The sequence below is a fragment of the Lissotriton vulgaris genome, chromosome 1_1, assembly GCF_964263255.1.
Source record: "Lissotriton vulgaris chromosome 1_1, aLisVul1.2, whole genome shotgun sequence".
Classification (NCBI taxonomy): domain Eukaryota; kingdom Metazoa; phylum Chordata; class Amphibia; order Caudata; family Salamandridae; genus Lissotriton; species Lissotriton vulgaris.
Window position 1 is genome coordinate 1,935,035,866 of NC_141685.1, and position 22,703 is coordinate 1,935,058,568.

The 22,703-nt window shown below is 47.1% G+C and overlaps 1 protein-coding gene across 1 annotated transcript in view; it reads left to right on the forward strand.

The window, feature by feature from the left end:
• The window catches only part of PTPRQ (protein tyrosine phosphatase receptor type Q), a 1,452,710-nt gene that overhangs the window by 1,211,318 nt on the left and 218,689 nt on the right, over positions 1 to 22,703 (forward strand). The window contains exon 54 of the mRNA XM_086919596.1: positions 7,740 to 7,813. Coding sequence (XP_086775722.1) covers positions 7,740 to 7,813 — 74 coding nt within the window. The remainder of the gene's footprint in view (positions 1 to 7,739; positions 7,814 to 22,703) is intronic.

The following is a 22,703-nucleotide window of genomic DNA, read 5'->3' on the forward strand; positions in this document are numbered from 1 at the left end:
CATTTATGTGTTCTCCCACAGGAAGTCACGGCCCTCCAGGCCAAGGGGGCCATCAAGTGCATTCCAAATCAGAAAGTAGGGAGTGGTTGTTATTCCCACTACTTTCTGGTCCCCAAGAATGGCTCAGGTCCTGACTGCTATCGACCTTGGAGACTGGATGGTGGCATTGGACTTGCAGGACGCTAATTTCCACATCCCTGTCCTGCCGGCCTACGGTAGGCCGGGAGCATTTTAAGTTTGCCGTGCTCCCTTTTGGCCTTACCAGTGCCCCCCGGGTGTTCACAAAAGTGATGGCAGTGGTGGCGGCTCATCTGCGCAGGTCCGGGGTGTCAGTCTTCCCCTACCTCAATGACTGGTTGTTGAAGGCGGGCTCGCCCCAGGCAGTCGTCAACCACCTCCAGACTACAGCCAACCCCCTGCACTTGCTGGGGTTCTCCATCAACGTGCCGAAGTCGCACCTGAGTCCCTCTCAGAAGCTCCTCTTCATCGGAGCGGTTCTGGATTCGGCGTTGTTTCGGGTTTATCTTCACGAGCAATTCAGGCTATGATTCCGATCTCTCAGCCTCTAGCTTGGCTTTCGGTCAGGATGACCCTCTGGCTTCTGGGCCTGATGGCCTCCTGCATCCTGCTGGTGACACATGCCAGATGGCATATGTGGGCTCTGCAGTGGGACCTGAAGTTCCAGTGGGCACAACATCAGGGCAACCTGTTTGACCACGTTCAGATCTCTGAGGGCACTGCACGACAATTACAGTGGTGGCTCACTAAATGTGATTGGGTCAATGGCAGATCCCTCTCCCTTCCCCAACCAGAGCACACAGTGGTGACAGATGCTTCCCTCCTGGGATGGGGAGGCCACTTGGGAGAGGCGGAGATCAGAGGCCTCTTGTCTCCGGCAGACTCCCGGATCCATATCAACCTTCTGGAGCTGCGGGCGATCCGACTTGCGCTGAAGGCATTTCTTCCCTATGTCCAGGGAAGTGTAGTGCAGTTGTTCACGGACAACACCACACCATGTGGTATTGCAACAAGCAAGGCGGAGTTGGGTCCTGGACCCTATGTCAGGAGGCTCTGTGCCTCTGAACATGGCTGGAAAATCAAGGCATTACCTCGGTGGTACAACACCTAGCAGGTTCTCTGAACGCAATGTGGACAAACTCAGCTATCGGTGCATGATGGATACCGGATGGCGTCTGAACTCGGACGTGGTGCAAGGTCTCTTTCTGCAGTGGGGAGAGCCCTGGTTAGATCTATTCGCAACCGAAGAAAACGCACAATGTCATCAGTTCTGCGCTTTGGAATTTTTAAGGAGGCACTCGCTCCGAGGCGCTTTTTGTCTCGAGTGGAGCTGAGGTCTGTTGTACGCCTTTCCACCTGTACCACTTCTGCCCAGAGTGCTGATCAGGCATGACCGGGCCCAAGTCATTCTTGTGGCTCCGGACTGGGCTCTGAGAGTATGGTATCCTGAGCTACTCAGTATGAGCATCAATCTTCCGATCCGTCTGCCTCTTCAGGAGGGTATTCTGTTGCAGCAGCAGGGGTCGGTCCTCCACCCGAACCTGCCCAACCTCCACCTCCATGCGTGGAGATTGAGCGTTGACAGTTGACAGCTTTTGAACTTCCTCCCGAGGTCTGTAATGTCATTCTGGCAGCCAGGCTTCCCTCCACTAAAACAGTTTATGCCTGCCGATGGAAACAATTTGTGGCATGGTGCACAGCAAAGGCTGTGGATCCCCTTTCTGAGGTTCTTCTGTTTCTTTTGTCCTTGGTCCAGCAGGGCTTTGCTCTGGGCACTCTCAAAGGTTATCCTTCGGCCATCTCTGCCTTTCTACGGCTTCCTGATCAGCCTTCTCTTTTTAAGTCCCCGGTTGTTAACTGTTTCCTCAAAGGCATTACACACACGTTTTTCTCCCGTGCCTTTCATAATGCCTCAGTGGGACTTGAATCTTGTCTTGACTTATTTGATGTGCGCTCCCTTTGAGCTCCTTCATAACTGTCCCTCACGTCTTCTCACTTTAAAGACGGCTTTCCTGGTGGGTGTCACCTCTGCCAGAAGGGTGAGTGAGCTCCAGGCTCTTTCTTCCAAACCTCCTTTCCTTTCAATGCATGCGGACAAGGTGGTTCTGAGGATCCGTCCTTCTTTCTTACCTAAGGTTGTAATGCCGTTCCACATCGGGAAGACTGTCACTTTGCCCCCTTCTTTCCCCCTCCGCATCCCGCTAGGGAGGAGAGACTCCACCGTCTGGACCCAAAACGTGCGCTCTCCTTCTACCGGAGCCGCACACAACAGTTCCGGGTGGATGACCAGCTCTTTGTTGGATACGTGGGCGCTAAGAAAGGTCGGGCCGTGCACATGCGGGCCATCTCCTGGTGGGTCGTTCTGAGCATCAAAGCATGTTACTCCTTGGCTAAGAAGGAGCCTCCTGTGGGGCTGCGTTTCCATTCGACCAGGGCAACTGCAGCCACTATTGCTTTGGGACGCGGTGTTCCCTTGCAGGACTTTTGTCAGGCATTTTCGTGGGCCTCGCTACACACGTTTACCAAGCACCCCTACCTGGACAGTCAGGTCCGGAGAGACGGCTTCTTTTGGCCGTTCTGTGCTCCATGACTTTCTGGTGTAATCTTGTTCGCAGACCCACCACCGGGGTTGGTATTGCTGGGCTATCTATTCTAAGGTAAGGAATCTATCACTAACGTGTCTCTTTCAGATGCACAAGTTACTACTTGTGTAACGATATATCTGTAAGAGACATTAGTTAGTGATAGATTCCTTACCGCCCCACCAATCCTCCCCGTTCTGCGAACTGATTACTAAGGTTAAGGTCATCCCTTTCAGGGCCCTAGTTTTATGCACCAATGGTCAGTATCTTGCATGGCTCGACGTTCCTGGTGAGGAAAGTCGTGTACAGAACTGACATAAGCGTGCATGGGTGGTGCCTAAGTACTCTCCGTGATGTCATCTCTGACCTTGCGACACTAGTGATGGACGCGGAGCCACAGGACACCACCTACTGACACGCAGCGGTACTACTAAGCAAAACTTTCTGGATCCAGTCTGACGCCTGGGGATATTCTAAGGCATGGGTACTCACAAACTTTCTCTCGGGGCCAAATTTACAGTGTGGTTTGTGGCAGAGGGCCGCACCGGTGGAGGCGGGGTCAGTGGGGGAGGGGCTAAAAAAGAAAAAACTGTGATCATGAAGTTGAACACAGGCCCCTGCAGAGGACGCGTGCATCCACTGAGCCAGCAGACCAGCATACACATACATCTCTCTTTCTCTCTCTCTCTCCCTCTCTCTGTCTCCATCCCTCTATCTCTCTCTCTCGCTCCCTCCTTCCCTCTCTCTCTGTCTCCCTCTGTCTCTCTCTGTCTCACCTCTCTTTCTCTCTCTGTCTCCCTCCCTCTCTTTCCTTCCCTCTCTCTGTCTCCCTCCATCTGTCTCCCTCTATCTGTGCCCCACTGTCCATCTACCTCTGTCTCCCTTCCTCCGTCTGCCCTCGGTCTGTCTCCCTCCCTCCATCTGTCTCCATCCCTCGGTCTGTCTCCCTCCCTCCATCTGTCTCCATCCCTCCCTCTGTCTCCCTACCTCCCTCTGTCTGTCTCCCTCTCTGTCTCCCTCCCTCTGTCTGTCTGTCTGTCTCTGTCTGTCTCCCTCCCTCTGTCTGTCTGTCTCCCTCCCTCTGTCTGTCTGTCTCCCTCCCTCTGTCTGTTGCCCTCTGTCTGTCTCCCTCTCTCCCTCTGTCTGTCTCCCTCTCTCCCTCTGTCACCCTCTGTCTCCCTCTGTCTGTCTCCCTCCCTCTGTCTCTCACCCTCTGCCTCTCTCATTCTGGCTGTCTCCCTCTCTCCCTCTGTCTTTCTCCCACTCTCCCTCTGTCTTCCTCTCTCTGTCTCCCTCCCTCTATCTCTCTCTCTCGCTCCCTCCTTCCCTCTCTCTCTGTCTCCCTCTGTCTCTCTCTGTCTCACCTCTCTTTCTCTCTCTGTCTCCCTCCCTCTCTTTCCTTCCCTCTCCCCGTCTCCCTCCATCTGTCTCCCTCTATCTGTGTCCCACTGTCCATCTCCCTCTGTCTCCCTCCCTCTGCCTGCTCTCGGTCTGTCTCTCTCCCTCCATCTGTCTCCATCCCTCCCTCTGTCTCCCTCCCTCCCTCCCTACCTCCCTCCCTCCCTCCCTCCCTCCCTCTGTCTCCCTCCCTCCCTTTGTCTGTCTCCCTTCCTCCCTCTGTCTGTTGCCCTCCCTCCCTCTGTCTATCTCCCTCTCTGTCTCCCTTCCTCTGTCTGTCTGTCTCTGTCTGTCTCCCTCCCTCTGTCTGTCTGTCTCCCTCCCTCTGTCTGTCTGTCTCCCTCCCTCTGTATGTCTCCCTCTGTCTGTCTCCCTCTCTCCCTCTGTCTGTCTCCCTCTCTCCCTCTGTCACCCTCTGTCTCCCTCTGTCTGTCTCCCTCCCTCTGTCTGTCTCCCTCTGTCTCTCTTCCTCTGTCTGTCTGTCTCCCTTCCTCTGTCTGTCTCCCACTCTCCCTCTCTCTCCCTCTGTCTGTCTCCCTCTGTCTCCCTCTGTCTGTCTCCATCCCACCCTCTGCCTGTCTCCCCCCTCTGTCTCTCTGTCGCCCTCCCTCTGTTTGTCTGCCTCCCTCCCTCTGCCTGTCTCCCTCCCTCCCTCTGTCTCTCTCCCTCTGTTTGTCTCCCACTCTCCCTCTGTCTGTCTACATCCCGCCCTCTGTCTGTCTCCCTCCCTCTATCTGTCTGTCTCCCTCTGTCTGTCTGTCTGTCTGTCTGCCTCCCTCCCTCTGTCTGTCTCACTCACTCCCTCCCTCTGTCTGTCTCCCTCCTTCTGTCTATCTCCCTCCCTCCCTCTGTCTCCCTCCCTCTGTCTCCCTCTCTCCCTCTGTCTGTCTCCCTCTCTCCCTCTGACTGTCTCCCTCTGTCTGTCTCTCTCTCTCTCTCTCTCTCTCTCTCTCTCTCCGTCTCTCTCTCTCTCAGTCTCTCTCTCTGTCTGTCTTCCTCTCTCCCTCTGTCTGTCTCCCTCTCTCACCCTCTGTCTCCCTCTGTCTGTCTCCCTCCCTCTGTCTGTCTCCCTCTCTCCCTCTGTCTCTACCTCTCTCTGTCTCTGCCTCTATCTGTCTCTGTCCCTGTCTCTGACCCTATCTAGCTCTGCCTGCCCAGTCTCTATCTGTATCTGCCTCTATCTGTCTCCATCTCTATTTGTCTCACCTCACCCGGCTCTCACTCCCTGCTGCACTCTGTCACCTCACCCGGCTCTCCCTCCCTGCTGCCCTCTGTCACATCACCCGGCTCTCACTCCCTGCTGCCCTCTGTCACCTCACCCGGCTCTCACTCACTGCTGCCCTCTGTCACCTCACCCGGCTCTCACTCCCTGCTCTGCCCTCCCACCTCACCGGGCTCTCACTCCCTGCTGCCGTTCCACCTCACAGGGCTCTCACTCCCTTCTCTGCCCTCCCACCTCACCCGGCTCTCACTCCGTGCTCCGTCCTCCCACCTCACCCAGCTCTCACTCCCTGCTCCGCCCTCCCACCTCACCCGGCTCTCACTCCCTGCTCCGCCCTCCCACCTGACCTGGCTCACACTCCCTGCTCAGCCCTGCCACCTCACCCAGCTCACTGTCCCTGCTCTGCCCTCCCACCTCACCGGGCTCTCACTCCCTGCTCTGCCCTCCCACCTACCTCACCGGGCTCTCACTCCCTGCTCTGCCCTCCCACCTCCCTCACCAGGCTCTCACTCCCTTCTGCCCTCCCACCTCACCTGGCTCTGACTCCCTGCTCTGCCCTCAACCTCACAGGGCTCTCACTCCCTGCTCCGCCTTCCCACCTCACCGGGCTCTCACTCCCTGCCCTGCCCTCCCACCTACCTCACCCGGCTCTCACTCCCTGCTCTGCCCTCCCACCTCCCTCACCAAGCTCTTACTCCCTGCTCTGCCCTCCCACCTCTCTCACCGGGCTCTCACTCCCTGCTCTGCCCTCCCACCTCACCGGGCTCTCACTCCCTGCTCTCACTCCCTGCTCTGCCCTTCCACCTCACCAGGCTCTCACTCCCTACTCTGCCCTCCCACCTCACTGGGCTCTCACTCCCTGCTCTGCCATCCCACCTCACCAGGCTCTCACTCCCTGCTCTGCCCTCCCACCTCACCCGGCTCTCACTCCCTGCTCTGCCCTCCCACGTCACCAGGCTCTCACTCCCTGCTCTGCCCTCCCACCTCACCGGGCTGTCACTCCCTGCTCCGCCCTCCCACCTCACTGGATTTCACTCCCTGCTCCGCCCTCCCACCTCACCAGGCTCTCACTCCCTTCTCTGCCCTCCCACCTCACCAGGCTCTCACTCCCTGCTCTGCCCTCCCACCTCACCGGGCTGTCACTCCCTGCTCTGCCCTCCCACCTCACCCGGCTCTCACTCCCTGCTCTGCCCTCCCACCTCCCTCACCAGGCTCTCACTCCCTGCTGCCCTCCCACCTCACCCGGCTCTCACTCCCTGCTCCGCACTCCAATCTCACAGGGCTCTCACTCCCTGCTCTGCCCTCCCACCTCACTGGGCTCTCACTCACTGCTCCGCCCTTCCACATCACCGGGCTATCACTCCCTGCTCTGCCCTCCCACCTCACAGGGCTCTCACTCCCTGCTCTGCCCGCCCACCTACCTCACCCGGCTCTCACTCCCTGCTCTGCCCTCCCACCTACCTCACCAGGCTCTCACTCCCTGCTCTGCCCTCCCACCTCTCTGGGCTCTAACTCCCTGCTCTGCCCTCCCACATCACCGGGCTTTCAGTCCCTGCTTTCCTCACCCCTCCTACCCCCCTCCATGTGTGTCAGCCTGGGCACACACACAGCAACACCCCAGTACTTCACAGGTCTTTAAAAGACCATTTGTTTGTTAATGAGGCTTTGTTCACCTCTTAGCGCCCCTGTAGCTAAACTCTTGCCTGTGGCTGGAATCGCCGGGCCCCCAAAGAGCAGTGTCTCTGACTCCGCACTGCTGCTACTAGAGGTGTTTGCTGAAGTTTAAAAAAAGAACACAGGTGAGATGTCTCAAGGTCCGCGGGCCACCACTGAAGGCTTGCCGGGCCGCTACTGGCTCGCAGGCCATACTTTGAGTACCCTTGTTCTAAGGTAAGGAATCTATCACTAACTAATCTCTCTTACATCGTAATAGTAACTTGTGCGTTACACAAGTAAACATTTAAAAGCAAGAGTATTGCTCAGTTTCAGCGACGGCTCGTGGAGGGAGTTACGGTGGGGCAGGAGGGTGGGGAGGGGGAGGGGCAGGGTGGAGGTTGCTAAAAACCGGCATATGGATAATTGCAGGTAAGTAAACAATTTAATTAATAAAACGAATTTCGTAGTGCGCCTTGCATCGCAAAATGCAATGCAGTGCGAGCTACGAAATTCGTTTTATTAATTAAATTGTTTACTTACCTGCAATTATCCATATGCCGGTTTTTAGCAACCTCCACCCTGCCCCTCCCCCTCCCCACCCTCCTGCCCCACCGTAACTCCCTCCACGAGCCGTCGCTGCTCAGTTTACTATTGAATATTACATTCTGTGAAAACAGTGCGCCATAAAAAAATTATTTATTGCAAAACAGAATATTTTTCCGGCAATCATGTGCACTGATTGTAAAGGCTTTCATGTTGTTATCCAATGCTTGAATAGTTAATATGTACTGAAATGTTTGGCGATACATTTTACATATGTGTTTTCGAAAACATCACAATGTGATAATGTTGTTATTTCACAGGTTCAAATTTAGAGCAACCAACATGAACGGTCAGTTTACTGATTCAGAATATTCTGAAGTTGTCAAAACTTTAGGTAAGAACATGGATATTCTTTGTTCGCCACTGACAAACCTATAATTGTGGGCACGAGGATAGCAATTGAACTTGCGATTTTGTCATGTTGTAGAATATTATACACATCATGAGATAAAAGTCAGTATGAATACAACTTTGATAAGAATTAAGGATTTTTAATGTGATGTGGTTTGATGCAAAATAAAAATCCAGATTTTGCAAAGAAATCACTAAATTCCACGTGGTGAGTAAAGAGTCGCCTCCACTACCTACAAAGAACTGATTTTTCCCCCTAATAATATCTACTATGGGAGGAAAGAGAACAATTGAATCAAGGGGGTAAAAGAGTCGGGTGTTAACCCGACTGCATCAGTTATTGGGAATGGTGGACAGGTTGTTCCACGAGCTGCAACTGAGAATCATCAGTCATCAATGTGTTTGCATCTAATTGTGAGGGAGACCATAAGATGCTCTTCTACTTAGAGCAGGTTACATGTAGGGGTGTATATTACAATATTTGCTATGCATACATTTTGTGGCGGTGTCTTCTGTGCATTTGAATGTGAGATAGAGAATTTTGAATGAGATTCTGGCTTTTACTGGGAGACAGTGTTGGTTTCTGAGGTGATCAGCTATTAGTCCATGCTTTTCAGGCCAAAAGAAGTCTCCCAAATGTTTTTTTCTTGTTCTGGAGTCTTTTTATTTGGAAGCCAGTAGCCTGGGGTATAAAGCATTTGCATATTATAGTCATGACTAGAGCTATGGAAGGTTTTTAGTACACAAGTGTAGTTACACATAGTTCCCAATGATAGGCCTAACATTAGTATGGGGAGATGTTTTCTTCTTATGCGCCTCCCCAAGTGCATAGTTTTGTCTTGCGACTAGTAGTTGGTTGGCAGTAACATAATCATTTCATACTGCAGTGCATAACTTGTATAGATTTATATTGTGAGTGACTTAACACCCATCAACCTTAGAAATGGTTGCTAAACTTTTGTTTTTCACTCATAAGCCCAGACTCACCACCCTACTACAACTAGTACTTTTTGTATTGTTCATAGAATTAACAGGAAATGTGAATTTTAAAGAAAACAACTTGACTTTGCACATCCATGTGGTTTGCCGGTGTCCTCCTTATCATATAAATTACATTGGATGTATGATTGGCAGTGTTTTCCGTTTGATTCTATGGAAGGAGTTTCTTGCTGTTGCTCCAGGTTGCGAATTAAGGCTCTCAGAGGATGACATGTATTATTTCTTATGCTAAAATGCCTTTCTATCCATTTGTGTTTCATAATTTACCCCACCTTTCCTTTGACAAGCGGTGGGCTGCATGTGTTAAAAAACTAAAGTGAGTTAACTCATTAGCCTTCAAATGAATTTTCTGTAAGTTGGGCCTGTATTTCTAGGGTTCAGTCATCGTCCTCACTAGTACATTGACCTCATTGGAAAAAGTAATTGCTTTCGAGATGGGAAGGAAAGCTTGAGCCTTGGGCAGGCACCAGACTCATCACCTGGTATTCCTACAGTGAGGTTAGTTTCACCCAGTTGTCTTCTAAGCAGTTTGGAAAGGTCCCTGGCAGGGAAAGGTGATGTGTATGGTGTTGACTTAAAGAAGACGACCTTTGGGGGTCACTCCAAAGGGGAGGTGGAGGTTTTCCCAGACCCTATACATCTTGGAAGAAGTCAGAGAAACAGCCAGATGTTCTGCACTGACTGCCCGGGCTTAGATCAGGAAAATGATGGTCTCATTATTGGCAGATTGCGGCCTACCACCAACAGCTTTGCTAGGAAATTGCATTTGGGCTTGCAGTGGAAGGATCTGGAATGCATTTGGATGTTATGTTAAAAGTTTGTGTAAGCGCGACAGCTGCCCCAGCAAAGGGGCGTCCCGGCGCTGGTAGATCAAGTGCAGTCAGTACCGAAGAGGCAGGCCAAGTTGGGAGAGCAACCATAAGGGGGAGGAAACAGCAGGGTTTTGACAGCTTTCCGGAAGGAAAACAGGTTCTCCATGCCACGGATGCCCAGCGGCAAGGAGTTCCAGAGCTTGGCTCCTAAGACCCGGAAAAAATATGTTGAAATTAAACAGGAATCAAAGTAGGATGAACTGTATATTTAATGTCCAGCACAGCATTAACAACTTCTCTGCTACAGGTCCAGGTCAGAACTGCCTAATGAGCGCCCACCCATGCGGCAAAGTTTGGTACGCGGTACAATCACCTGGTGTTGTCCTAGTGAGCGCAGACTCCGCTGGGGCACATATGGGGTTAGAAGTGGACACAGGAGGTCTGGGCACCTGGATTTAAGAATCTTGAACGTCAAGCAGAGAGATTTGAACTGGATTCGGGAATTCATTGGAAGCCAGTGTAGCTTTCTAATTGTGGCTCTGGCAGAACATCTACGGGAAGACCTACCAAGGTCCTTACTGCCAAATTCTGAACCCTCTGCAGACGTGTTATCTCAGCTTTGTTTGCACCCAAGAGCAGCACACTGGCATAGTCCAGATGTGAGAGAATGGTAGCCTGGACAATAAGCTGCCGTACTTTCGAGTCGAAGAATTTCAGTATTGGATTAAGGCCCCTCAACAGACCCACACAGGTGGCTGCCACTCTCTTGGTGTGGGTCTGAAAACTGAGCGAGGAGTCCATCCAGACTCCCAAGTTTTTGACTAATGACTTGGGTGCTGGCATGGTGCCCAGAGATGGCCACCAATGCTGATGCCAATAGGTGGTGTTCTTCCCTGCAAGCAGCACCTCCGTTTTGCCAGCATTAAGCTGCAAACAGTTGTCAGTCATCCATTGGGCAACTGCAGCCACCCCGTCCCTAAATCTCGTGGCCTTCAGGGCCTAGGTACAACAAAATGACAGGAGTGACACTGTAAGCGTGTGAGCCCGAGCTGACCCTGCAGCTCACCACAGGTATGCTCTGCATTTAGTTCAAGTAAGGTCTCTTTACCATAATATCGGACTTTCCGCAGACCTCGACCAGGGGTACAGGCGAGAGGCGATGTCCTGGCGATGACGGGCGCAGGCGGGCTTGCCTGTGGCGCGCCGCTGGCGTGCCCGCTGCGCCCGCCCGCTGCGCCGTCGGGGAATGATGTTCATTTATAGGAGGAGAGGAAGGCGGGAGGCAGCCGCAACTAGAGCGCTACCCCTGCCTTCATCCAAAATGGAGTCCACCCTACGCTCGTCCCAGCACCAGATCGGCTGTGCGCGGAGTGAAGCTGAGGTAGGAACAGTGTAATAATCAGTTTTTAAAAGAACACAATGTACATACACTTTAAAAGAATTAAAAGCGATTGTGTACAAATTATTAAAGGACTAAAAAAACAAAGCGCTAATAAGATAAAAGCGTCCTTCACACTAGCAGCCCCTGGCTTCCACCTCAGGGGTAACAACACAAGTAATCTGTGTGGCAACGTTCTTAAGTGATTTAAATAGTCCGGGAGGGCGGGAGGCAGCCGCAACTAGAGCGCTACCCCTGCCTTCACCCAAAATGGCGTCCACCCTACACTCGTCCCAGCACCAGATCGGCTGTGCGTGGAGTGAAGCTGAGGTAGGAACAGTGCAATAATCAGTTTTTAAAAGAACACAATGTACATACACTTTAAAAGAATTAAAAGCGATCGTGTACAAAGGACTATGGGCCATGGTGTTGGAGGACACTGTTCAGTTTCACTTTACTGAGACTTTTGCAATGTGCAGTGGCTGTTGTTTGGTGTGACCATGCCTGCCACCAGATGGGTTCCAGTGGTCATATTTTTGCAGAATGAGCCTAAGCGAGTGACTGAGTATGTGTTAACACCTGTATTTCTATATGCAAAAGAGAGTGTGCTTTTGTTCTTTTAGACTTAAGTGATGCTTTCGACACAATTTTTCGTGCTGTGCTATTACAACTACTCCTTGAGATTGCGGTATGTGGTAAGGCCTTGACTTGTTTTCCCTCTTTCTTAAGTGATCAGTACTTCCAAGAGATATCTCCCCCCTCTGCTTCTTCACAAAGAGTGTTGGCGCTTAGTGTCCCTCAGGGTTCGGCTCTAAGTCCTACTCTTTTCAACGTATATGTCAGACCATTAGCGGATGTTGTAAAGCCTTTCAGGATCTCACTGATTTCATACACTGATGATACCCAACTTATCGTCTCCCTTGATGCTGATTTGATGGAAGCCAAAGTTAACTTTCAAAAACGTTTGACAGCTGTTGCCGGCCAAATGCATGATAACTGTTTAAAGTTAAATGCCAACAAAACTGATACTCCCCTGCTGGATAAGGATATCCATACTTGGGGATATCATTACCTCCAAAACCCAAATCTTCTCTAAAAAACCTTAGCATGTGGTTTATGACTTGTCCTCTTTTGAAACACAAGTCAGGACACTAGCTGGCTCATGCTTTGGCACCTCGAGGAGTCTCAAATCCATTATTGGATTCTTCCATCGACAAGTTCACCAAATGATTATTCAATCAATTATTATTTTGTGCCTGGACTTCTGTAACATTCTTTATTTGAGTTCCAAAAGGTCAGTTACAAATTGGTTACAAATGGTCCAGGATGTGCCTGCCAGATTACTTTTTTCTCTCCCCAAATATTGCACTGTCTCTCGACTCCTAAGTAAACTTCACTGGCTGCCTATTGGGAAGTGTGTGCAATTCAAAGTCCTCTGCATTTTCCACAAGATCATGAACAAACAAGGTGCTGCTTTGATGCAACTGCACCTGCCTACCAGAGCTCTGCACTCTGCAGATTCTAATTTGGGCCTTATACCTCGCATTAAAAGAGCCAGAATGGGAGGACACTCTTTTCGATCTCTTGCGCCAGCCTTATGGAAAACTCTGCTGCCTCAGTTGAGGAAGATCCAAAGTCATTTGAGCTTTTAAAAGCAGCCTCTGCCTACTTTCTTCAGTGGTACTCTGGCGCGTCTCTTGGCATTTTGGTATCAGTGACCAGAGCTGGGAAGCCCCATTTGGGCAGCTACGGGCTTTAGAAATTCCTATAAAATAACACTACAAGGACTGCCTCTCCCATAAGATAAAATTGTGATGATTTATTAGATTTAATAAGTGATGACTTTCAATTGGAAGCAGGTATGAATGTCGAGTTTGGTGTCAAAAGAATTATAATTTAAAGCCCTCTGCAATGGTAAAGTGGGATATTAAGACACAATTCTGAAAATGCTACTTTTAGAAAGTTGTAATTTTCTTGTCCCATCCATTTGGTAGCTGTGGCTTGTTTCCTGGGTCACATGGCTAAGTGTAGCTGTCAGCTGGTCTTTGTACATTACTCCCAGGCAGTGAGACAAAGGAGCATAGATGTTGGCAGAATGGGGAGGAGCTGTCACCTACCACACTTGCACATCATAAGGCATTGTCTGAGCACACATGCAAAGGGTTTAAATGACTACTTTTGTGATCCCAGACAAGTTGAGGCCAGAGTAGGGAGGCAGGAAATTTCAATCACCTCTGGCATGACTCCCCATTGCAACGCTGCAGCTCTTCAATGCTACTGATGCATCTTTGACACAGGACTTTGCATTGCAAGACCCTCGTCGATAGCATCCTCAATGATAATGCAGGACTCTGCTTCGGAGCCCTGCAACTCCTCAGAACCACCCCTGCGCAATGCATCCTTCGACACAGGATCTCACAACCATCCACAAATCAGGATTTAAAGTACTTTCTTCAGTGGGCCTAACTGGGTCACTGTATCCGCCCTGTGCTCCATCACGGAAAGCCTGAACTTATGACTTTGTCCGGGCCCAGCGCGATCAGACAACTACAAATGATGCTTTGTGCTTCTAGGCACTGTTTTTACCTAAAGCTTTGAAATTGCACATCTCCAGTTCTCTTGATTGGGTTTTTGTCATTTTCTTCATAAATAATTTACTAAATTGTACTCTATTTTTCAAAATGTGTGTGGCATTTCTCTTGTGTTTTCACTTTATTACTGTTTGAAGTGCTGCATAAATACTTTACATATTGCCTCTAAGTTAAGTCTGACTGCTTTGTGCCAAGCTACCAAGGGATTAAGGTTAATTTGGTGTTTTCTTGTTGTTTAATTCTGATGGGGATTGTGGTTCTTGCTTGAGTAGGATTTCACCCCCTCAACCAGTAACCCAAATTCCTATATGTTTGAATGAGTGTGGGAGAGCTTCTATAAGGATTCTTCTCTGTGATTGTAAGGACAGAGTGTCTGTATCAGGCAACATATGTGACTCTATTAACCTGTCTACCAATCTAATATTGACATTTTAAAGTAATTGACTAAAGACACGTGCACAACAATAATAAATATGTCAGCAACTCAGCATAATGATTTTTACTAAGTGAATATCACTTTGTTAAATTTGGTTAGCAAAACTGAGACAAACATGACATGTGGCAAGCTAACACAAGAACTGTAAAAATAGAATTATATACATATCGCTTCTAATTGGAAGGACTGAGATTCATGAAGAATGAATAAGACAAATGTTCAAACCAAACATTTATTTTACAAAGGAAAACATGCATTATCACCTCATACATGTTTCGCACCCGTCCTTATGGTTTGAGGTGATGTGCCTTGGAACATGTACTTTTTTCAAACTCCTTGAAAAAAAGACTGCTACACTCCATACAATTTATCAGTCTGTTTTTTTCTTTTAATCTTACGGTTTCCGTACCTCACCTTTCCAGGCTTTTCACTTTCTGTTAGACTTCCTGTCCCAAGCGAAGAAGGCACCGATTGGTGTGCCAGGAGGGTTTCCTTAATTGTGAATACATATGCATGTTTTGGTTTATTGCCTGGTCGTTTATAATTTCTTTTATAGTTTATGTCTGGACGTGAATTGGTTTCTGGACAGAATGACTGAGAGCTCTTCCTTTCCTTCGGAAGAGCTATGTTAGAAATGGAAATAGGATTACTGGTTGACTGAGGTATGCACCCAGAAAAGGCAGGAACCACCACTCTAGTCAGAGTAAGCTTGATACACACTAAAGATAACCTGTGCTTGCCCTTTGGTAGCTTGGCACAGAGCAGTCACGCTCATTTAAAGAGGCAATATGTAAAGTTTTTGTGCAGCACACGCACAGACTCGGGTTTAGAACAATAGGGAATATTTATCTGAGTAAAACAAGACTAAAACGACAAAAATCCAATCAGTGGAAGACAAGATATGATTTTTCAAAGACTAGATGAATAAACAGTGCTTTGAAGTCAATAGTGCTAAAAGGTTGCTGTGGTCGAAAGGAACTAGGGTAAATCCAAAGTTCAGACCGACTGTGATTGAGGGCAGGCTGGCTACGAGACTCAGGCAGGTCTTTCTGAAAAAGTACCTTTCATGAAGCAAAGCGTTGACGCTGAGGGCACAATTCTGCAATCTTTTCCACACAGTCGGACAGCTGTGTCATCGTCGAGCTCCCTTGAGATGCGCGAAAAGCATCATCATTGAGCTGTGCAGAACGTCGTCATCGGGCCATGCAGGCTGTAGAATTGCTGTCATCGAACAGCCTCTGCATCGGCATCGAGGGGTGAAGAGTTGGTTCCGATCAGCACAAAGGTAATGTTGTGTCAGTTCTGTAGCAGAACAGCTGCAGAACTCCCTTCTGAGGCCCAGGACTGGAGGGGTCACCTCAGGCAAGGGTAGGACTCGCAGATGGCAGAGCCCAGCAGCACCAGCAGGATTGTAGGAAGTCTTTTGTGTCCCTGAGATTTCAGAAAACTGGAGACAAGCCATCAAGCTCTAGGAGTCACTCTGTGTTCAAGTGAGATGGGTTCTAGTCCTTGTCCTCAGCAGGGCAGAGATCAGCAGGCAGAAGGGCAGCTCAGAAAAGCAGCGCCTCAGAACAGTCAGTATTTACATGAAATTTAGTTCAGCACTAGTCCTGGCCCTGGTCGTTCACTCAGCTCTTAAGCTGGCAGTCAGTCCTCCACCTCCTATTCTATTGGCCATTCCTCCCCTTCTTGAGCTCTGACCTTCTTTCGATATCTCTGGGTAGGCTATGTCCAACAGCTTGGAGAATGAGAGGTCTGAACTTCAAATGTTAGGATGTTCAGCATCAGTTGCCATTGATCTTCAGGCTTCCAGGAAACCTTATGCTTTTTCCAATGTTTCCCAATATTAGCTATACTGAGGAATAATGTGCTCTTCGAGAATGTCCACTTCTGTCCTATATTCTTCTCATAGTGGATTTCTAAAAGGAGGGGTCTCTTGAAGCTTTGCCTGCCCACTTCGAGTTGGGAATGGGAATTAGTGCAAGCCTGTAGAGTTCCCTGGGATTCACTTGACGCTTTGGTACTCCTTGTAGGCTTGGCTACTTGTACTTGAGAGTTTCCATCTGTCCTGCTTTCTTAATTGGCCATTTTTACTTCTTGAGAGCTACCCGTTGTTCTCATGGGGGCTTTCAGCTTTGGACTAGGTTTTCCTTTCTCTTCTGTCACAATCTTGGTAGTAATTACCTTAGCTACGGGATTGGACAACTGGCTGTTCAAGAGTTTGCCGTTCCTTAAGAAGGTACTTTCAGATCATTCTTTTCCTGGATTTGTTTCCATAGTAGCTGTGAGATTTCATTGGATGCAGTACATTTTTCCCTGACCCGGGTGATGAAAGAGTTTATACAACTTTGATATTTGTTTTACTTTTCTCATTTTTTTCGTGTGCACTGTGACTTTTAGGGGATCTTAGGCTAGCTTTGTAGCATTTGAAGCAGCTAGAACGGGTAAAAAGTGTCAACTTCTTCAACCACTCCGTACTATGTAGGGTAGGTCAGTCGCACTCCGTGCACTGACGGACAAGTTGGTCGCGACGCCACTGCGGGTCTCATAACTCCAGAGTTGTTTGATTCCCCGGGCCTTGGATTTTTGGTCCCTACAAAAGAGGAACCTGCTTGTTGATGACGTACTGACTGAAGATGGTGTATTTAGTAAAGGTATGGTGAATGGACTCTACTATATAGATATGTACCAACCCCCTTTTTTCAAGTAGTTAGTAGTTGTTTTAGGTCCTGAAGAAATGCCACAATCATTTTTGATGATTTAGGGCATGAAACATGTCAACCATCACTTGCACTTAAATATTTGACGAGACTATTAGCGTCTCCATACCCAAGTATTAATTTAACCATGACATGGAACCCACTAATTAAAGTTAGTTCAGCGGGCTTCCAGAGTTATTTTGAATCCACACACTCCCTACACTCAACTCACCTATTATATATACTACACGTCCCACACACACTCTCTTCATCTACGGCTAAGACCACGGTCTATAATAGATATCTGACAAAGAACCCCACTGCGGGGCCTGTTGGGCATTGCAGTGCTGGCCCACCGAAGAGCTGCCCTGTGATGAAGCATTAAACCTCTTGGGGTTTGTGAGGGTCCTTGTTCTTACAGGAGTCACTCGCCTCTCTTCTATTGGCTCATTACTAGAAACAGCATACCTCTTTATATATAGTTCATACTTGGGGCATTTATGCTGGACCTTTATTGCCCTGGGTCCCCCCCTTTTTGATGTATTACAACTTCTTCTATAAGACGCCTGTTTAGGTCTACCACAGGCCAGGCTAATGAAGTGTAAGGAGTCCCACTACTATGGGAATACAGTGACTTTATACAAGGGAATGGCTTCCTCCCGGCCCAAGAGGTAAATTGTATGGCCTCTTTTTTCCACAAGGTTCCTTTGCAAATGTTGTTTTAGCTACTGTTTGCCCTTGACTTGCTTCTGTGGTGTAAAATATATACATGTTTTTCAGTAATTTAGGGTCTGTGTCTTATTACGCTTTCATGTGGATTGCATGAAAAGGTCAGATATTCTTGCTATGTCCTCAAAACATGATGAGGAAGTTGAAACAAAATGCAAAGTTCCAATCACGTATCAAACAGCTTCATTACTATCAGTACATGACTTCCTCGTCCTTCCTTCCTTTCTCCTTCTCATGTGAAATACTTGAGTACTACAAGAAGTCGCCTGAGTGTAGAAGAGTAGATTATTGGAACAGAAAGTTTAAAAGAGAAAAAAGACTGTTTCCCTTTCTGTGGGCTGTGAGTCGTTTTTCAGTTAACAAGTGCCTGTCTCGAGGCGGTGTGTCTCAGAACATAGGGTGATGAAGGCCTGGACTCAGACTAATGCAGACTTCTGGTAAGTAATTAGTCCATGCATTGGTAAACTTTTAAAACTATCCATTTAAATACAAAAAATTACTTTTAATTTTCTTTGTATTTTGGTGCCTATTTTCTGTTATAGGCATGACAGCGAAACATGCTAAGATGACTTTGTGCCACGGGGTTTTCTAGAGCATCTGGGCATTTAAGCATAGAATACAAACATCTGGTAACAGAGCTTAGAAAGAGGCACACTCTCCTTTTACCTAAGCAGTGAAAGAGGCTGCAATAAACTGATGCTCTGTATATTCAATGGGTCTCCCCCAAAGGACCATATAATTGTCAAGTGTGTTCCCACAGTGTTTTCCCACAATGGTTGTTACAGCTTTCATAGCGTGTTTTGTTTTTCTCCCTGGTCTGGAAAGACAGAGAGACTAATGAGAAAAACAGACCATTTACTTTGCACCTTACAGTGAACACATTTTCCCTTAGATATATGTGTCCCTTAAGAAATTATACACTGAGTACCAATAGGAGTCCATTATTGTTTTTTCCCGCGCAACACATTTTACTTTAATTGCTTTGCCGAAAGTGTAGTCATCGGAGAGCTCTGTGTGTGAAAGGGACATTATTTACTTTGCTTGCGTCTTGCTGTGAGGAAGCATCATTCAGGCTGCCCTTCATTAGCACATCAGGCTGAAAAAAACAAAGGACTGGCAGAATGTGGGAATTGTGTGGTGCAGCGGACTACTGGGCCATATGAAATCTGATTGGCCTCTCCAGAAAAGATTACCTATGGATAGCATGAGATGCACAAGTGTGCTAAATTGGAAGTATTTCGATCCCGCTCCTGAATACATTTCCCTGGTCCAAAGGGTCTCTTTTTCCCTCCTGACATTATTGGGTTAGATGGTGGCGAGGCAATTGTTCAATTTACTGTTCCTTTTCCAGCTTGTTGCAGTTTCCCATAATCGCTGTTAGCTTTAAAATATTCTTCCCCCATCCCCCAGCATCACCTGTGGTCGACCCATGGTAGCCTCTTTGTACAAAGAACGGCAAGTCTGCTCGCTGACCAAACCATGAAAAAAACCAATAACCCGTGGCATGAAATCGCAAATGAAAATGAGAAGTGTTTAGAGAAATTCTCATGTAATTTTTTTTGCATCATTACGAGAGAAGTAGCATGTCCACATCTTCGAATCTAGCTCTGAAAAGCAATGGTTGTTTGCATTGTTTAATTAAATGAAAGTACTTATTCATGTATTTTAAATTATACTCAGTTTGTATGGTGCTGACACACCACCCCAGTCACTACAAAGCAGTTAAAAAGAGGAACAACACTATTAATGATGTTATGGTCCAGTCAGATGTTAGGGGTGGTACCAATCTCACATTCTTCAGTTTCAATCCTAGGTAAAGATGGCGCAATTTAAATACTTGTTTTTATTAAAAGATCAGTTTTTAAGAACGTCTAGAGTCAGATGTATTTGAGTGTGCCTTGGAGCTAGAGACTTAGGGAGTTTGAGGGTTTCAGGCCCTAGCTCCTAAGAATCTTCCACCGTGTTTTAGTCTCAGGAGGGGGGGGAGAGTTTTTTGGTTCAGCTAAGAGGTTCATGGATTGTAGGTAAATATTGGAAAGTCTTTGGAGGTAGCCAGTCCTTTGGTCTTCATATGCTTTCTGCATGACACATAATGTTTTACATTAAATTCTGCAGTTGCCAAGGAACCAATGCAAAGCGTTCAACACTAGTTTGTCCATGTCATGTCTTTTTAAGTTTAAGCACATTCTAGCTGCCATGTTTTTTGTGGTGGCATGTATAGACTATATTGCAGTAGTGTGGACATGTCATCACCAAGACTCGTTTTATCTGTACTCTATGATTGGTTGTAGGTAGGAAGGAATTTTCATAGCATGGGCAATGGAATGTTTATTCTTTTGAACACTGCACTGATTTTAGTGAGGAATTTCTGGTCAAATTCACCTTTATAAAAAGGCAGGACAGGCTCTGGGCTATTTGGGGAGAGATGCACACGACCTGGAGGAGGAGGGCGGGTAGAAATCCCTGTTCAGACCCTTACATGGAAGATCAGCCTTAAGGGCCACATGTATCAATCTTTCAAATAGCAATTACCTAATTACAATTCTCTGCGAATCGCAATTAGGTAATTGCTATTTGAATGCATGGAATTCCATGAGTTTAATTTAGCGATTCTCAATGGGTCACAAATCAATTAATACTAATGAGGCAGGTCGCAATTTGCATTAGGAATTACTAAAACCACAGGTATGTTGGCCTGCAGGGGTCAGCAGACCGCCATGTCTGTGATTGCTATTAAATAAAGCAATCATTTTTTTTTAAATGCAGCCAGTTTTCCTTAAAGAAATACATGTTTCATTTAAAAAAGGAAAATGAAAAGTTTTCTATTCATTTTTAAAGAGTAGACGGTGAACATTCCCAAAGGGAAAGGGGTTGCAAAAAAGGGAAGGGGTCCCGTTGCGACCCATTCCCGTTTGTGAATGGATTAACCCCTACTTGAAGTAGGTGGTAAAATGTGAATCTTTTGCGACCGTATTTCGGTTGCAAAACATTTCTACATAACTCTGCGAATCGTTATTAGGAAGGGACACCCGAAGCATACCCCTTTCTAATACTGAATCAGTATGTATTCGCATTTCTAAGTTGTGATTCTGTAACATGGTACCAAATTGCAAATAGGAATTCATAGATACCTAAATTAATTTTGCCTGTTGCAAATGGCCCGATTCTGCAATTCAGGCTGCTTGCCACCGGTAAAATGCATGATACATGTTGCCCTAACTGTTTCAAATCAGACCAACCACATAAAAATTGATATGCTGCTCAAATAATGCTTACCTATCAATATTATGAGATGCACAAATACACCAAATTGAAATTTTTTCTAAATCTGCTTCAAGATATATTTTAGTGATCAAAAATGTATCTTCCCCTACTGACATTTTTGGGGGTAAGGGGAAATTGGTCTTCTTATAGTAGGTTTCCCAAAATCCATTGCTATACTTAACAGATGAATACACATTTTCTTTACAATATTCTCTACTTCGATTATTTAGTTATTAATAGTCCTATCAGGGGTGCTCAGTTCTCAAACCAAGCTCTAATTTCACATTAATACATCGTGCTAAGGCCTTAGAAGTAACATGAGAAATATTTGCTCTTAGATTCCATTTCTAAGCAAGGGTAAAGTAAAAAAACACAAGTTGCATTGATTTTTACATGCAATCATTGGTGCAGTTTTAAGAAACTAAAGATCAACATGATAATGGTGGGCTCCACGCTGATTACTCATTAAAATGTGCTTGCATTTTTCCTACTACATATGGCCCACACAGATTAGCTGACTTGTCGAGAGGCATAATAATGAGCATGATCACCTTGAGGTCCACTGTCATCAGTAGCAGGAAAATTACCTTGGGCGGGGAGCCGATCTGGAGCATTTAATATCCTTCTCTTCACACTATCCACCCACTTTCTGTACTCCCTTTTTAGGTTTCGTCTAAAGACGGCCTTTAGCTATCAGCTAGCGAAAGACTACCTGTGGATCATACCAGAAACCCACAGTGGGATTAAAGTCCACCCACAACTTACCATTAATATCTTTATTGTCACTCATTTGCTCCCTTCTTACATGTGTTCCCTTTTCTTTGTGCTTGTCTCTTACCTGGAGCATAGCCTTTTTACCATCTTTTTGAATGATCGGCTTGTGTCCCTCCGCTTTTCACATTTAAGGAACTACTGTTTTCATTTCATTAAGCACTCCGCAAGCGTGCATGTTTTTTCTTGCTTTCTTTATTGTGCGCTTTTGTTTCCCTGTCACTCACCACTGTCCTGCTCCTCCACTGCTTCAATACTATCACAGTCCGTGAAATAAAATGTTTTAATTTAAAAAAAAAAAAACAAGCAATGTTGACTATTGCAAAAGCATGGTGGCCTTCACACCCCAGCAGTCACTCTGCCTCTCTGTATAATCAACCACACTCTTCTTTGTTCTATGACATTTTGGTACTATGCAAAACATTTCAGTTAGAAATCTACCGAAATAGAAATCCGCTTTTAAATATCAATAGTGTTAGATGTGAGTTTGGGAGTGATACACTTCCTAAGAGTGTGGCATGTGAATGGAGCATTACAGCATGCAAGAATGTATCCCTCCACTGAAGAGCTGAACAAAAGGACAATGGCTTAGGACAATGTAAGCAGCTGCAGAGGGGTGGCATCCTGTAGGTGGGTGCTGGAGCCAAAGGGTTCCTTACAATGGCACCAGAATTGGTGGTAGAAGAGAAGCCCCCATGCACATCACAGGACCAAGACTACAGGTGGGTGGACTGCTTGGCCCCTGCAGTAAGAGTTAGCTAGACAAGCTCCAATCACATTTATAGTTAGAGTGTGGAGTCCTGTGAGAAGTTGAAAACTCCTGATGAACGAGGTCTCGAGGAAGTTGCTGCACCTTGACCTGACTGGTAGACAGAGAGTAGATATAGTGAGAAAGTGCCTTCTAGGAGATATGACATCTGTTAAATGACTTTCTGATAGCCCTGAGAGCGATACAGGGCGGAATACAGCAGAGATGACTTGCAAGACACATACAATAAAACAAGCAAGACTTTTTTGTCCATGAAGGAATAACACTACTGCTGAAGGCTGATAGAATGGCAGTGAGAGACTTGGCCAAAGCCCAGAAAAAACATGATGGGAGAATTAGAGAACATAGAGAAATCCACATTTGCTGTTAATTCATGCTTGAGGAAGATGGAGTCCAGGTAGTGAAATCATTGAATGCCAAGATGT